The 15,197-nt window shown below is 37.7% G+C and overlaps 1 protein-coding gene across 2 annotated transcripts; it reads left to right on the top strand.

The window, feature by feature from the left end:
- Window positions 1-2,017: 2,017 nt before the first annotated feature.
- WBP2NL (WBP2 N-terminal like) lies at window positions 2,018-13,957 on the top strand. Of its 2 annotated transcripts, XM_070946674.1 has the most exons (8): window positions 2,020-2,128; window positions 5,541-5,649; window positions 6,700-6,835; window positions 8,127-8,219; window positions 9,005-9,199; window positions 10,226-10,369; window positions 11,160-11,236; window positions 12,270-13,957. In XM_070946674.1, exons 1-8 carry the CDS (start codon window positions 2,070-2,072, stop codon window positions 12,315-12,317), a joined length of 861 nt encoding a protein of 286 aa, XP_070802775.1. In that variant the 5' UTR covers window positions 2,020-2,069; the 3' UTR covers window positions 12,318-13,957. The 2 variants fall into 2 exon arrangements, with proteins under 2 accessions (XP_070802776.1, XP_070802775.1); XM_070946675.1 differs by lacking the exon at window positions 8,127-8,219 and having other exon boundaries at window positions 2,018-2,128.
- The last annotated feature ends 1,240 nt before the right edge of the window (window positions 13,958-15,197 follow it).

The raw sequence follows: 15,197 nt of genomic DNA, 5'->3' as shown, positions 1-15,197 counted from the left end.
GTGTCCTAGGGTCTATGCTCTTTGTGACCTTCTGACAAGGAAAGTCAATGGGGAAGCTAGATTCACTTAACAACCATGTTACTAACTTAACAACTACAGTAATTCACTTAATTACTATAGCAGCAAAGGTCATAAAATGGATCAAACTCACTTTACAGCTATCTCACTTAGCAACAGAAATTTTGGGTTCAATTGTGGTTGTAAGTCAAGGACTACCTATAATACATTAACTGGGGAGACAAATTAATTTTAACTAGGATTATAAAATGAACCTATGTTTAGTTAAACTAGTGAGTTCATATTAATTCCTAATAGAAATGTTAAGGTTTTGCAGAAATATAAGAAACCGCAATATAGGGAAGACACTTGTTTTAAATAGATGTTACAGTACTTCTAGCGCAGTTTTGGAGAAACTAGTGCCACAGGAATATGTAAGACAGAAACCTATAATCATTCACTCTAGGAACAGTCCAAAATGCAGAACCAAAACTAGGTATTTCTCAAAAGATAAGGAAATTTTACCGGAAACTGACTGATGTTAAAACCCGTGCAATCTCAAAGGGCTAAGATTAGAATTGTATACCCTAACCTTGATATTCTGGAGGGTCTTAAACTATGACTCCTATTAACTTGAGGAAAAAGTAAGCATAAGTGAAGCATATTTGAAAATTTGAATATCACTGTGCATCTATTTTTAAGTATTACATATGTAAAAATAAAGCAAACAGAAAAAAAAATGTCCCTCAGTATCTAATACAGCAGGCAGGCGCATTACATAATTCCAAATTCTATAAACTGCAACCTGAGACAAAATTTTCTTTCCACCTTTCCCAGTATTATGAACTTCTCAAGGGGCCTGGTTGTTGCATAATATATCTAGATGATAATTTGATTATGATCCATTTGTTTGTTTTCTGGCTATCCATGCTATACTTAGGAGTCTTCTTCAACAGTAAAGTTGAAAAGCATTAATAATCTTTCTATCCCGTTTCTTCAAAGGCCACTTTTGCTTCCTCCAAGTTTAAAAGTTCACATTATCTTCTTCCAATTCAACCTCCCTCAATATGTATTCAGCGTATAAACAAGATAAGAAAACGCAATTTTGTCTCATTCCTATGCCAGCCTGGGGTCTATTTTACCATATTCTGTTTGGATTCCGGCTTTCCACCTTGGCCAGCCAGGCACAGCCACAAACCTACCGAAGTTCAAGTTCAGAGAAAAATGCAACCAAAACAATCCCTGCTTATGCTCTTAAAGGGGCAGGATTAGGAAGCAACATGTTTTGTGAGGGAGAGAAGCCCTCACTCCAAATATGCTGCTCAAAAAAATAAAGGGAACACAATCAGAAGACATCCGAGATCTGAATGAATGAAATAGCCTTATTAAATACTTTGTTCGTTACATACAGTAGTTTTGTGTTTCCTTTAGTTGTTTGAGCAGAGTATAAACTACTGTATGTAAAGAACAAAGTATTTAATAAGGCTATTTCGTTCATTCAGATCTCGGATGTCTTCTGCTTGTGTTCCCTTTATTTTTTTGAGCAGTGTACATATTTCAGCCATCTACAGATGTGGAAATGGACAGCTGATTTCAAGCAGCCTTCGATTATATAATATTTGTGCCAGTAGCTGTCTCCTAATGTCTCCTACTTTCCAGAGTGGTTGGAGGGAATGCGGGCAACAAATGTCACATTTCCATAGCGAATAAAAATATGACTGTTAATTTAGGTTAATCCCAAGAAAGGCGCTACCTAGCTATGGACGTTTTTCATCGATCAACGCTAATTGCATTGTTTATGTGCTCACTGATCTTCCTTCTCCTCCTTCCAGAATCAATTTAGTAGAACCGTAGTAGCAACCACCGCGCCTTTTGCAGGCTTCCCAAGTGGCCAGGAGGCGTCCGCGGGACAGGCTCCCCCACAGGCGGCCGACCGGCCGCCACGCCTCCACTCCACCGAGAGAGGCAGGCCTGCGCGCCAGGAGATCACGGCCTGCTACGGGGCGGCTCTGCCCTATTTGGCAAGGGACGAAAGAGACGGACCGCCTCGGTCGGTGCCATTGGCCGGGAACATGGCGCTGAACAGGAACCATTTGCCCGGTGGCGGTGTTGTCCCGCCCCACGGGGAAAGGTAACCGGAGGCGAAGATGGACTTGGCTAGCAAGGGGCGGCGGGGGGAAGACCGGGCGAAGGCGGGAGGGGGGGGAGCTTGCGTATCCTCGGGGATCGCGAAACACAGGCGGAGCATTTCTACCTGAGCGGTGGGACGGGCGCCTCTAAGCCCAGCGACCTTTCCCTCTGGGGAGCCGCCTGGTTTCCTCGGCCTCGAGACTGCCCGCGTCTTCCCATCATCACCCGGAGAAGGATTGTGACTTCTGCCCAAGTGTTAAGAGAGGCCGTAGAGGAGTTAACCTGCGTCCCTCCCCTCCCTTTCTACAGTCTTGCTATGCCCGGGACTTCGACTCTTGGTGGGGAGGGCGGTGATAGCTTCTTTTGTTTTGTTTTGTTTTGTTTTGTTCTGTTTTGTTTCGACAGTCTAAGCGGCCTTTAGTTCCACTTCCGGCCCGTGCAATAATCTGTGTACAGTAATGTTGTTGTTTTATGACGTGGGCCGTAGTTGTGACACACATTTTCCTTCCCAGGTTAGGCTTTATTAAGCACGAATTTAATCCCGCCTTCCTCCGTCTAGGTTAGGAATAATAAGTGTATCCGGAGAACGATTTTCGGGGAGGGTAGAGAGTTAAGGAGGCTGCATTACTGAATACAGGTTCTCTTTCCATCACACCCTAGATAAGTACAAATTGATGGGGAAAAGGAAATAAAGTGTGGCCCGAAATAAATTTCTCAACTACTTTTCTGGCAGGCTCATTACCTAAGAGGAAACATGACTTGAAGTAATTGGCTTAACAGGAAACATTAATAATTTCTTTATGTTAAAATAGTAGTACTCAACTAATACATTGAAGAGATAAATAATTTCACGGCCATAATTATTAAACAAATGAGGGCAAATAATTTACATGTTTGACTCATTCTTCCTTTTGGTTTATTTTGGAATAAGACAAGCAATAATTGAAGAAAACAACACAAAAAAATAGAACAGCAGAGCTGAGATACTGACGGTAGGCCTGAAAGTAAAGCCAGTATGAGTTAAACCAGACTCATGTGATTTCTACATGATCATTGGAGTGCTAAATTGTCAACATTCTTGTGATAGTGATAGGTCATCTTTTTTTAAAAAAAAAAAATCCTAAGTAAGAAATTTTTGTTTTTTTGATGAAGATATTCAGAATTTGTGCATTTCCCCCAATTTATATATTGCAATTTCTGAGAATTTTAAAAGGCAGCTTTTTGGACATCGTTTAGTGGTAGTCTAATGGAGTTAAGTGCATGAGTTGCTATCACTAGTGTTTCTAATTCTGTGTAGGGCTGAGTAGGCACATCAGCCAAACCAGGGTAAAGGCTCCTCTGGCCATGGCCTCCACCTGCCTCTCCAGATGTAAGCCATGAAACCTGGAAGAACTCCAAGTTGTAGAACTTTTGTTTCAGAGGAATGCTATTCTGTCTAGAGTTAAAACCAGAACAGAATAGTACCCCTTTCCTGTTGAACTTCAGTCTATTCTGTGTTATCCAGACTAACAGCCTTCAGAGTCAGGAACTTCAGGTCGGTCCTGCCCAAGATGAAAATGTATAACTAGGGATCAGCTCAGCAGCATACTGATGATACTTGTCTCCAAACAGATAGACATCCTCTTTTAGCAGTTTCATGTTAGAGAAGACCAAACCCCGAGACATCACACAAAAAGGACCACCCATTGGGCCAACCTGACCCATTATCACCACTGGAATTACTTCGTAAGGAGCAGAACTATTGTAAAACAGTGCCCTCAACTTCAAACTGGGCAGATGGTCCAGAAGAATACCGTGATTAATTGTATTGAATGTTGCTGAGTGGTCCACGAGACATTTGTTCTCTCCATCCAGGTCCCTTCATAGGTCATTCACCAAACATGAAAACTTTCCATCTTGTGCTTAATTCTAGATTTATGACTGAAAGGGTGTCAGATTATCCATTTTTACTAGATGCTCTGACACCCACATTTTTCCCCAAAAGAAAGCCTCTCAGAGTCACTTGGTTGAGTTGGGTGGCTAAAGAAATTGAATAAATAAATAAGAACTTCATCAGGAAGAGGAGCTTGGTGACAACAATAGTTATTCACTATGATTGGGACCAGGGAATGAGGACAGAGGATCACTTATTCCCCAAATGAGGCACTTACTGCTATCTGGACTCATCAGTCACAAATAATAGTAAAAGACATTGATCACCATTTTACACCTACCGTGAAGGATCAAAAGTTACATGACTATGAATGACTTTATTGGCAAAGTGTAGTGCAGAAAGACTGATGGCAAGTCTTCCTGCCCACCTTTGTTCAAAACTGAACAAGCTACTTATACAATGCTACTGGGCTGTAATTTATCAACAGCAAGGGCAAAGAAATTGTGATAATATGCCACCCTTGTTTTCATTGAATAGATCTGAACAATTACCCTTACCTATTTTCAGTCAGATTCACTGTTAATCTTCCTCCAGTGGTGCTCCAGACATCATTTCTGATGCTTATATCTAGAGGTCCTCAATAAACCAGAGTCCCCTGATTTGGATGACAGAGGCTGCTTATAAGCAGTTATATCAAGTAATTCATTACAAACTATGCAGCTCTAAAGAACTGGAGAATAAAAAAGAAAGAAAAACTGTTCACACAATCATCCTTAATATTCATAAATATTTGACACATTTGGTGGGATGCTGGGGGAATAATGGATAGCTGCCTTATCAGCTATTGAAATGAGAATAGATAGTTGTGTTTCATTATAATTGGATTATATGCAAGTCTGCTTGGTGCTCAACAAGCCTTGCTCTGAAATAACTGCAGAAGATTAAAGCTATAGGTTTTCAAACTAATCCAGTGCTTGTTGAAACATAACAAATCAATCACAATTGGTTGAATTCATTCCACATTTTGGTTGACTTTGGTGATTAAATCTAGTTATCACAGAAATAAACTTAACGTTTTATGCACAGAGAAGGAAAACTCACCTCCTCACAGTCAAAATAGTTTGGTTCATCTCCTAATAGTTAACTATCAGTTGTTCAGTCCACTTCCAATAAAGATGATTTCTTACAAAAGCTACTTTCCAAATAACACTATTGAGTGATCTGGAATACTTTTATGAAGTTTGTACTTTACATTTTTATATATATAGTTGATATTAAAGAATACAGAAGAGAAATCTTAAAGACTTAATAGAAAGAGCAAATAATAATAATAGATATTGGTGTTATCTATTCTGGGGATAAAATACTATATTCACTAGTGGTGTTATTTGTTCAGAGGTTTATACAAAGATGTTCTGAGCTACGTTTTCTGGACTGAGCTTAGTAAATACTTTTTATTAAGTTGATTCTTCATCTGTATTTTTATTTTTAATAAACCTTATTAAATATACTAATACATCTATATTGTATCTCCTTGAAGTATTCTCAAGCACTGTAAAGATGTGGAGCTGACTTTCTCTGAGATTACTGGCAATCCAGAGATGTTCAAAGGCACTAAGAAAGGAATGGTTTTTCTCACTCCTTATCGGGTAAGTTCTGAGTGAAATCCAACCTTCCTAAGTTGGAAAATTTCTTCAGTTAAACTTCTAAAACAATATTCAGTTTCTGAAATGACGTTTTTAGCAATACATAAAGTAATACAGATTTTCTGCAAAATCCATCTCAATTTGATGCTTTTACTAGACTGAAAATTAGCTGTGACATCAGAAATGAAACTAGTGGTTAGGTTTTTTTTCTTTCCTGATTTAAGTGTCTCACAGTTTAGAGAGCTATCTAAAATAAGTCATGTTTTACATACTCTGATTGAAATCTAAATTGAACTGCTTAATGCCTTCCATGTGGAAGTCTTTAAAAGACTTGAAGACTTGAAGTCACTAAAATAGTTACAGTGAGTTAGCTTTTGAAGCCAGTAACACTGGTATAGTACTATTTGCATTAACAATTCAGTTTTCAGACAGTTTAGTGTTTTAAATACTTGAGAGTAGATTATTCAAAAGATTGACTGCACTCATCTTGTGTGGACTTTAAGAACGGCCTATTAAGTTTTGATTGCAGGCCTGCTGTCAGGATTTATTAGGTTGACAGATATACAAATGAATTCTGTATAGCATAGAATCCTTCTGTCTCTGGAATTATCTCCAGCTCAAAAAGAAAATTAAACAGCTCCATCACTATTTTAAAAATAATATTTAAAATGTTTGCTTTTGTGTGTAGATTAAAAGGATTGTGTTTCGGATTTTAAATATTTTGTATATTATCTTTTTATTTTGGTTGGTCCGTAAACAGTTATTGAGATCTTTAATGAAGGCCTATACAAGCCAAGAATCAAAAGTTATAAACTAAACCATGCTGAACAGCCTTCTAAAAGATATCTATCTTGATTGATTATTTTATGTTTTTAAGAAAAGTGTTTTGGGATGGGTTAGCTTTGGGATAAAAAAATATTAGTCCAATTTTAAATCTTAAGTTGATGATTTGATATGGATGTAGATTGCAATTATATGTAACAAGTTTTCATTTCTGTGTGGTTTGCTTGTGCTTTTCTTTTAAAAATGTGAAGGCATGAATTTGTTTTGCAGGTTATTTTTGTGTCAAAAAGCAAAGACCCAATGATGTCTTTCATGATGCCATTCCACTTGGTGAAGGGATGCTCCATTGAACAACCTGTCTTTTCTGCCAATTATATCAAAGGAGTAATACAAGCAGAACCAGGAGGTATGTGTCATCCATCAGAGAGGCAAATTTTAAAAAATTGTGCTCTTCGAGAAATCATATGTAAAATCAAACGTAAAAATTTTGGTTTAAATTTCTATGTAGCTGAGAACTATACATTCACCAAAAATGTGTAGCAATGTTTCTTTGTACATATATACCAATAATGAAGGGTTTTGATAGCTGTTAGATTCACCATCCTTCATTCAATATTTATGAGAAACTTCACAATTCACTCTAACTTGATTTGGAAGAAAAAGAAAAACTAGATTTTATTTTGAAAACTTATTTTAAAGACAATTATTTCAAATTAGATTTATATTTATTTGCAAATTTTTGCTTGCATAAGGTAATAGAAAATTCTGCTTTGGTTAAATTTCTGCATTCTGGTTAAATTTCACAGTCCCTGATTAAATTCAGTGAAAACATTTGATTAGAGTTTGGAAGAAGCTATCCACTTCTGAGCTTGTAGGAAGAAATGCACTTTTTACATATAAGTGTGTTTAGAGGAAAGTGATGAATGAGCATTTTTAGCTGCTTGTGAAAAGGGAAAAAAACAATTTAAGTATTGTTCTTATCTTGAAATTTGTTCTCTTTGAAATCTGTGCAAGATAAATGGGATATATTGTGAAGTTAGGGTTATTGGGGCATCTTCTGCCCTCTCCAGAACTTTGGTAAAGATAGGATCAGGTTTTGGTCCTTTTTATTTGATTTTAAAGGGTTCTTAATAACGCAAGTAAGCAAATCTTACTAAAGGATTAATGCACCTATTGAAAGTTGGTAGTTTATCTCTGGATTTCAGTAATACAATGCTGAGGAACCTGGAGTTGGCAAAAATGAGGTGATTTCTCAAAACTGGTATAGGGCAGGGGTGAAACCCAGCAGGTTCTGACAGGTTCTGGAGAACCGGTAGCAGAAATTTTGAGTAGTTCAGAGAACTGGCAAATGCCACCTCTGGTTGGCCCCAGAGTGGGATGGGAATGGAGATTTTGCAATATCCTTCCCCCAGGAGTGGGGAGGGAATGGGGATTTTGCAGTATCCTTCCCCTGCCACGCCCACCAAGCCACACCACGCCCACCAAGCCACACCCTCAGAACTGGTAGTAAAAAAAATTTGAATTTCACCACTGGTATAGGGATACCCTATTATGAAAATATTTGTTAAAACTATTTCTGAATTACTTTGTAAACTGATATTGATATCAAATCATGTTCAGTTTATCCATGTTTTTGTCTTGACAACATTTTGGGAAGCAGTCCTAATTTAAGACTTTTAATGCAACATTTTTTTTAGGTGGCTGGGAAGGTCAGGCTTCATTTAAAATGAGCTTTTTTAGTGGAGGTGCTGTAGAATTTGGACAAATGATGTTCAAGCTTGCAAGTGATGGTAAGACTTTCTTCTCATTTCTTCCCATCCCAGGCAAATAATTTGGTACTGATTTCTGCTTTTGATGATAATATTTGACAGTTGTACTTGCTGATAGTTCTTCAGGCATGCTTAAACCCTAATGTATGGTTAGTGCTAAATATTGCTATTCTCACCTCTATTATATGTTTTTCATTCTTTCCAACCCGACAAAATGTTGGAGAAAAAATTATGTAGAGAGACTTGAGCTCTTGTCTATCAGCAAGATAAGTCCTCTAAACAGAATGGGTCCAGATTTGATATAGTGAAAGAAGCAAGAAAAATAAAAACTGGGTACAAAAATGGACTTGGATTAGGTTGGTAGCTGAGAAGAAAAACATCATGGGAAAATATTCCCCAATGGCAAATGTGCATTGGGCAGTGACTTGGAATGCTGCCTCTTCTGTTCTAAGCTCCTTCTCTCCTTCCAGGCACATGACCCAGAGGGGAGCTGGTGCAGCCTGCCCTGTGCTTCCATGCATGCTTGCAAACACATTTTGTTACTTAAAATTAAATACAGACAGTTTCAATGACCACTGCAAGTAAACAGCACAAAGCTATATTCTGCATGCTTTCTGTAGTTCGCTTAATTTCACTATCAATTTTCACATAGAGTGCATTTCCTGCAAAAATATAATAATCATGATGGGTAAACCGATCAGATAATTTGCTTAAATTCTCTCTAATTTTGGTTGATTTTAAACATAATTATTTAAACTCCAAGATTTCATGTGCTACATTTGGCTTATTGAATATACTATGTTTAGCTTCTAGAGGAGTACCAGCTCCGAGTTTTGGCTATGGGTATGCACCACCACCTTTTCCTGGTGCTTATGGACCTCCACCAGGAAGCTACGTTATGCCACAGCCAGCTTCTGGAGCCTATATTTATATGCCTGCACAAATGAATGGATATGGAGTTGCTCCGCAGCCTATGGGATATCCATATGCACCTCCTCCAGGTGAATTCTCAACCAACTTTATAAAATATTGTTATTCAATATTAAGCTGACTCTTTTTGTTTATCTAGGACAGGGGTGTCAAACTCAAGGCCCAGGGGCCAAATCTGGCACATGGGGTACGTAGATCTGGTCTGCAGGGCCACCCTGGAACAGCGAAGGACTGGCCGGTGGTGCTTCTGCCAGTGAAAATGTGCTCCTGAGCTTTGGTTTTTGGCTGCCACCGCCTTCTGCAACCCTCTGCCAGTGAAAACAGAGCACTGGCAGAGGGTTGCAGGAGGCCGTGGCAGCCAAAAACAGAGCTCGGGTTCACGTTTTCACTGGCAGAGCGCTCAGGCCACCACAGGCGCCCTCGACAGGAGTGACGTCAGGATGGCCACCCACCCCTGAGGTCAAGCACAATTGTGATGCGGCCCTCAATGAAATCAAGTTTGACACCCCTGATCTAGGATAAGTTTTGGGATTCTTGTTCCTTTTTTTGTCTTCATTTAACCTATAAAACATTTTTTTTAAAATCACACTTATATAAATAAGTCTAAATATGTCGATAAAATGTACTGTAGCATTATAAAATTTATAACTATTAATGTAGATGAAATGACTTAAAAAATTATCCGGATCTGAAAAATATGAATAGCAACATTATAGAATTGCTACTAGGGAAAGGGTAATATTTGGAATGATTGAACATATTCATAGTGAATGGGATTAGTTGTAATAAAGATAGAATTAAGGGTTCGGGCATTGGGTATGCTATTCCACACATTCATTTTCCACAAATGATTCTGTTACTGCCCTATATTTTGTATATTATATTATACAGCCAAGGGAATAGTTGTAGGATCTGCACAAGAATACCGATTGCACAGTAGTCATCTCTCTTTGAATATGTAAATTATTTGGAAAATACTTCCTGATTGATTTTTAAAGAAAGTGCAAAATAAGAAAAAAAAACAATTTGTGTGAATTTGCACCAACATAAATACATCTATGATATGCTTGTACAAATATAGATTTTTTTTTCTTTAGGTGCGTATCCACCACCTCCTGGGATGAACTCCATGTACATGGCACCTCCTCCCCCATATCCTGGCCCTTCTGGTGCTGGACCTTCAGCTCCCATTGATCCAGGACCTACAGCTCCTAGGACCTGGACAGAACCTGGGATGCCAGGTAAGAATTTAGGATTGCTTCTGCTTAGAACTGGGTCAGTTGCATTGTGCTCCCAGGTTTTATTTTCTGGGTTTTAAATAAATTATTTAAAGAGCAATTATTGTCATGCTGATTTATCCAAGTCGTTTTCTTTGAATTAAGTAAATGTTCTTTGAAACACCCCTCTGTTAAACATAAACTCTAAAGATAGGTGCAAAAGTCTCCTAGTGCCCCCAGTCTCACCCCCCAGTCTTATCTTAGTACTCAAAACTGTGCAGGATTGTTCTACTGAAATTTTGTATTAAGGCTCTGGTAAGACTTAAGACTTAGTATTCCTTATTTTGGTTATTCCCCCCCACTTCCCTCCTACCCAAAAGCTGAGGTCAGAAATTCTGTCTCCATCCCTTCCTGTATCATCAGTGCCATTCCACTTATGGACATTTGCTAACTAAAAATTAATAAAAGGAGAGAGCCTGTGCCCTGCCTTTCAAAAATGTGACCAGATTCTGTTTTAGAGATTATAAATTCTGTTTGATCTGCTAATTGTTGAGATACAGTTAGCTGACAGATCTTGATCTCAATCTCTGATCATTGTGGAATATTCTCTCTTTTGCCTACCCATATATACATGGTTAATATATCTAAAAATGATTACCTTGTTTTGTCCAGATTCTTCCTTATAGAGGCTACAAATCTGTACTTAATTTTATCTAGAAAATAAGAAGACACCAGGCAGCATTTGTGAATGTGAATAGTGTTTGCATTTGTCTTAAAAGTTCTCCCTGCCCTTTTTCTTTTATTAATGATGTAGGTGGCAATAAAGCAGCAGAGGCAACTTCCAGTGCATATTATAACCCAGCTAATCCTCATAATGTTTACATGCCTATGGTAAGGATTTTCTCTAGAATTGTATGTGGCAGGAGATGGGGCCAAGGGAGTAGTGATTGTCCACATTTTTTTAGGTGAACTATTTTATCTGAGAAAACCAGGAGAGGGATTTCTGAGAAATGAGAAATGAGTTCGGTCATAGACTTACTCTCTGTTGTGCTAACTCGGTTGGATCTGAACTAGCTGATTATCAGTTGTAATATTAGTACAATCACTGAATGAGAATGGACATCCTGTAGCACAACCTGAGGAGCAGGTTTAGCTTTGTAGTTCTAAAATTTTTGTTGTTCTGGCATTTAGTTAAATAAAATTTGCAGCTAGTTACATTGAATATGTTAACATTATACCAAGAGCATCTGCCATTTTTGCTTTCTACTATACAAGCATAGTAACACTGAGAAACTTTGAATTCTAGAGGAAATTACACACACAACACACACTCTATTTATTCACTTTAGGCTGTTCCTCTCCTTTAAAAAAAACACAAAAATGAAACAGCTACATCCATGTTTAACTGTCTGTTTCTATCCCATTTCATCCCATCCCTGTGATAATAATGTTGACAGATTATGTGCCAATAAGGCACTTAACCACATAGATTTTTGCCATGATGATCTGTTCCTAAACTGGTCTTTTGGACCTTCCAAAGGCACACCCATTTGTAACTGAGTCCATCTGCTGAACCTTGCTGCTGGCTGTCCCCTTCTCTTTCCACCTCTCCATGCATTAGAGCCTTTTGCAGAGAGCTAGGTCTTTGCATAATATTGGCTTATTACATATTACTGAGTAACAAGAACTTTCCTTATAAAGGTATGAAGAACATGAAATCTTGGGACTTGAGGTCCTTCATTATAGTTGCCCTTCTTCTTAGGAGATAGATCACATATGAGACTGCATTGAAATGTCTTACACACTGATTTAATATTGAATAATTTTAAGAATGCTGAGATATTTTGATAGTGGACAGAAGAAAAGCTCAAATGTTTAATAGTAATGTGCCAATTTAATTAAATGTGCCTAATTTTCATTTTAGGATCAACCACCTCCTTATGCACCACCTGAGGAAAAGAAGAACAACTAACAGGAGCCTCAGCGCCACTTTCTTATGTTTCCTGACTTTGAAGATTTTGCCGTTGCTGCTGCCTCGTTTTTTTTAATCTCTAGACCATCTTATGTCAGTAGCATGCATAGTATTGGATGATGTTACACCTGCTGTTACACTTTCAGAATGGCAATACAAGAGCGGTGACAGTAGTACTTTATATGTTTTCTGTCCTGAGGGTAGGCTATTACAAAACACTTTAATGTGACACAGATATTCATGAAGGAGTATTTTGTTTTTCTGCATCTCTGTATGTTTAATACCATCTATATCTGCATGGTATTTTCACCCCTTGCAGATTAATGAATAACAGGGAATTTTCAGAGACTTCTATCTTTCCTGCAAAGTAGAATGGAAGAAAGCTTTCCACTGATTTCTAAAAATTGATATCTAAAGAGGAAGGGATGACAAGAAGATCCAGAAGGTTAATCAATTCCTTTCTTCTCAGTAACTGTTGCTGCCTTCTGGTTTGCCACATCCAACCATGCTTTAAAGATTTCACTTTCTGCAATATTGGTTCTTTGTCCTTGCAGAAGGGTGCCAGGTAGAAATAGTTTTACTGTATCTACATCTGCAGGAATGCAGAGCAGGTTTTTCTGCTTTCAATTTGGCTGCAGGGTTTATGTCTCTAAAACGTCTTTATGTATCTCTGTGTCTCTAAAACATCTTCTGCCTGGTATAAGAGTAGGGCAGTGAGTCTTACTCAAATTAGGCCAAATTATCTGTCTGCCCTAACCATACAGCAGAAATAAAATTGGAATTGAAACCATTTATGTGAACTGGAACCAAAGATTGGCTTTATAACTGAGAGGACTAAAATAAAATGTAATTTAGCAAACAGCATAATACCTGATCCAGAAAAAAACATATTGGTTATTCTAAGAACAAGACTCAGTCTTTGATCTGGAAATCAATTCTTTTCTAACTAGCAGCAGTTAATACAATACTAAATGTTATATCTAAAAGGAAAATACTTTTTTTCTGCTACAGAAAATGGGAATTTATACACTGCTGTATGTTGGTAAAGCCAGACATAGATGTCAAAGTAGTTTCTCTTTGTTTAGGCCTCTATTTAGATTTAGCTGAGCTACACCATCAGGCCAGAGATAATGAGGTAGAAAAATATTAAAACTCCAAACATGAGTAAGAAATTATATTTGATAAGAGTTCTGTAATTAAATGGTATTGGAAGAGAAAACTAAAAATAGTTTTTTTGTCCGAGCTAGAAAGAAGCAACCAATATTCTGGGTTATGTTAAACTGTTATTTAATAATGACTTATCATATGTATATTCCTCTTATATTTGTTCTTAAAAGAACTATTGTTCCACTAATGTAGTGGAGAATATAATTTGCATATAGGACATCTCTTTTTTCTTCCTTGATGTTAGGGCTTTTACTTCACAGAGAAAAAACTCGACATACTGGTGTGTTATGGATACTCATCTATTTTCCCTTTAGTAAATGAGTTTATTATACAGTAAAAAGTATGAAATAAACTTTTTTCTAACAAATACCTTCATTCTGAACACAAAAGCGTAACTGTTTTCCATAACTAAATAGCTAACTGTTTATATTATTTTTGAATTGCACTTTAATACAGAAATATTTAAACTTTTATATTTGTGTCTGCATTGGTATGTGTTTAACTTATCATTTTGTGCAAGGCTTAATTAGTGTGGGCTGGGAGGGGATATAGTTCCTTTCTTTAAAGAATGGAAAACTCTCCTTAACAAGATCTATTTGAATATTGTGCCTGGTAAGATCTTTCTCAAACTTGACCTCCAATGACTTTATGACTAACTAGCTGAATACCCGTCCTCCGCTACGAATGTGATCAGGCTTGATAAATTGACACTTAAGAGTTTTCAAACTTAAGAGTTTGAACATTAATGACTAGTTACGATCAGCCTCTCCTCTACCGTTCTCTTCCTCAGGCTAGCCCCACAGAAACCTCCCCTCTCTATCCCCTTCTCTCCCTCAGGCTTGCCCCATAGAAGCCTCTCCCCTTCTTTCCCTCAGGCTGGCCCCACAGAAACATCTCCTATCCTATCCCCTTCTCTCTCTCAGGGTTTCTAGCCCCTTCTCTCCATGAGGCTTGCCCCACAAAAGCCTGTTCTATGCTATCCCATTCTCTCCAGAGTTATGTTCAAGGTGGGAGGAGGAGTAGAACGTCTAACTAATTAGCATCAGAGCGTGTCATTTCAAAAAATCCTTTCTTAGTGAGCACCTAGAAGCCAAGAGGAATATATGTGGCCAATTTCAAGTTTGTAGGCTTTATGGTTCTGGACATTTCATGATTAATGCGTGAGTGGTTTTCACTTTTATATATTTAGATTTATTTGGTAACAATTCAAAAGTAGTTTGCTCTTGCCTGCTTCAAACTTTGCTTACATACCAGTACATACATTCAAATCACATTCTGTATTACATGTCAGTGACCCAGACTAAATAAAATTTCTTAAATGAAACTTAACAAAGTAGAATTACAATATAGAGCACAAAAAATAAAGCACAAATAAAGATTTTAAAAAATGTACAATCATGTTTGTACTATTTTGCTGTCAGCAACATGTGAGTTTTACAAGCTGCAAAAATAAACCTTTTAAGTCCCAATTAAGGTTTAGAGATCAAGTTAAATAGATGACTTAGTTTCTTGCCAAGAAACTAAGTATGTACCATATTAAACTGCCATCTCAGATGTCTGTTGATGGTACTTTCCATGCAAGGTCTTGTCTTACCATGGCACTCCTGCTTCACCTTTCCATGTTTACTGCTGCCGTAGGCGTTCTCTCAACAGTTCATCTTTGGATGCCAACCAATGGTGAAATCCAAAAATTTTCCCTACCGGTTCTGTGGG

The sequence above is a fragment of the Pituophis catenifer genome, unplaced genomic scaffold, assembly GCF_029215685.1.
Source record: "Pituophis catenifer annectens isolate HBS135680 unplaced genomic scaffold, rPitCat1.0.hap2 SCAF_7, whole genome shotgun sequence".
NCBI lineage: Eukaryota > Metazoa > Chordata > Lepidosauria > Squamata > Colubridae > Pituophis > Pituophis catenifer.
Note: the sequence above shows the minus strand (reverse complement) of the source record. Positions and strands in the feature narration are given on the sequence as shown.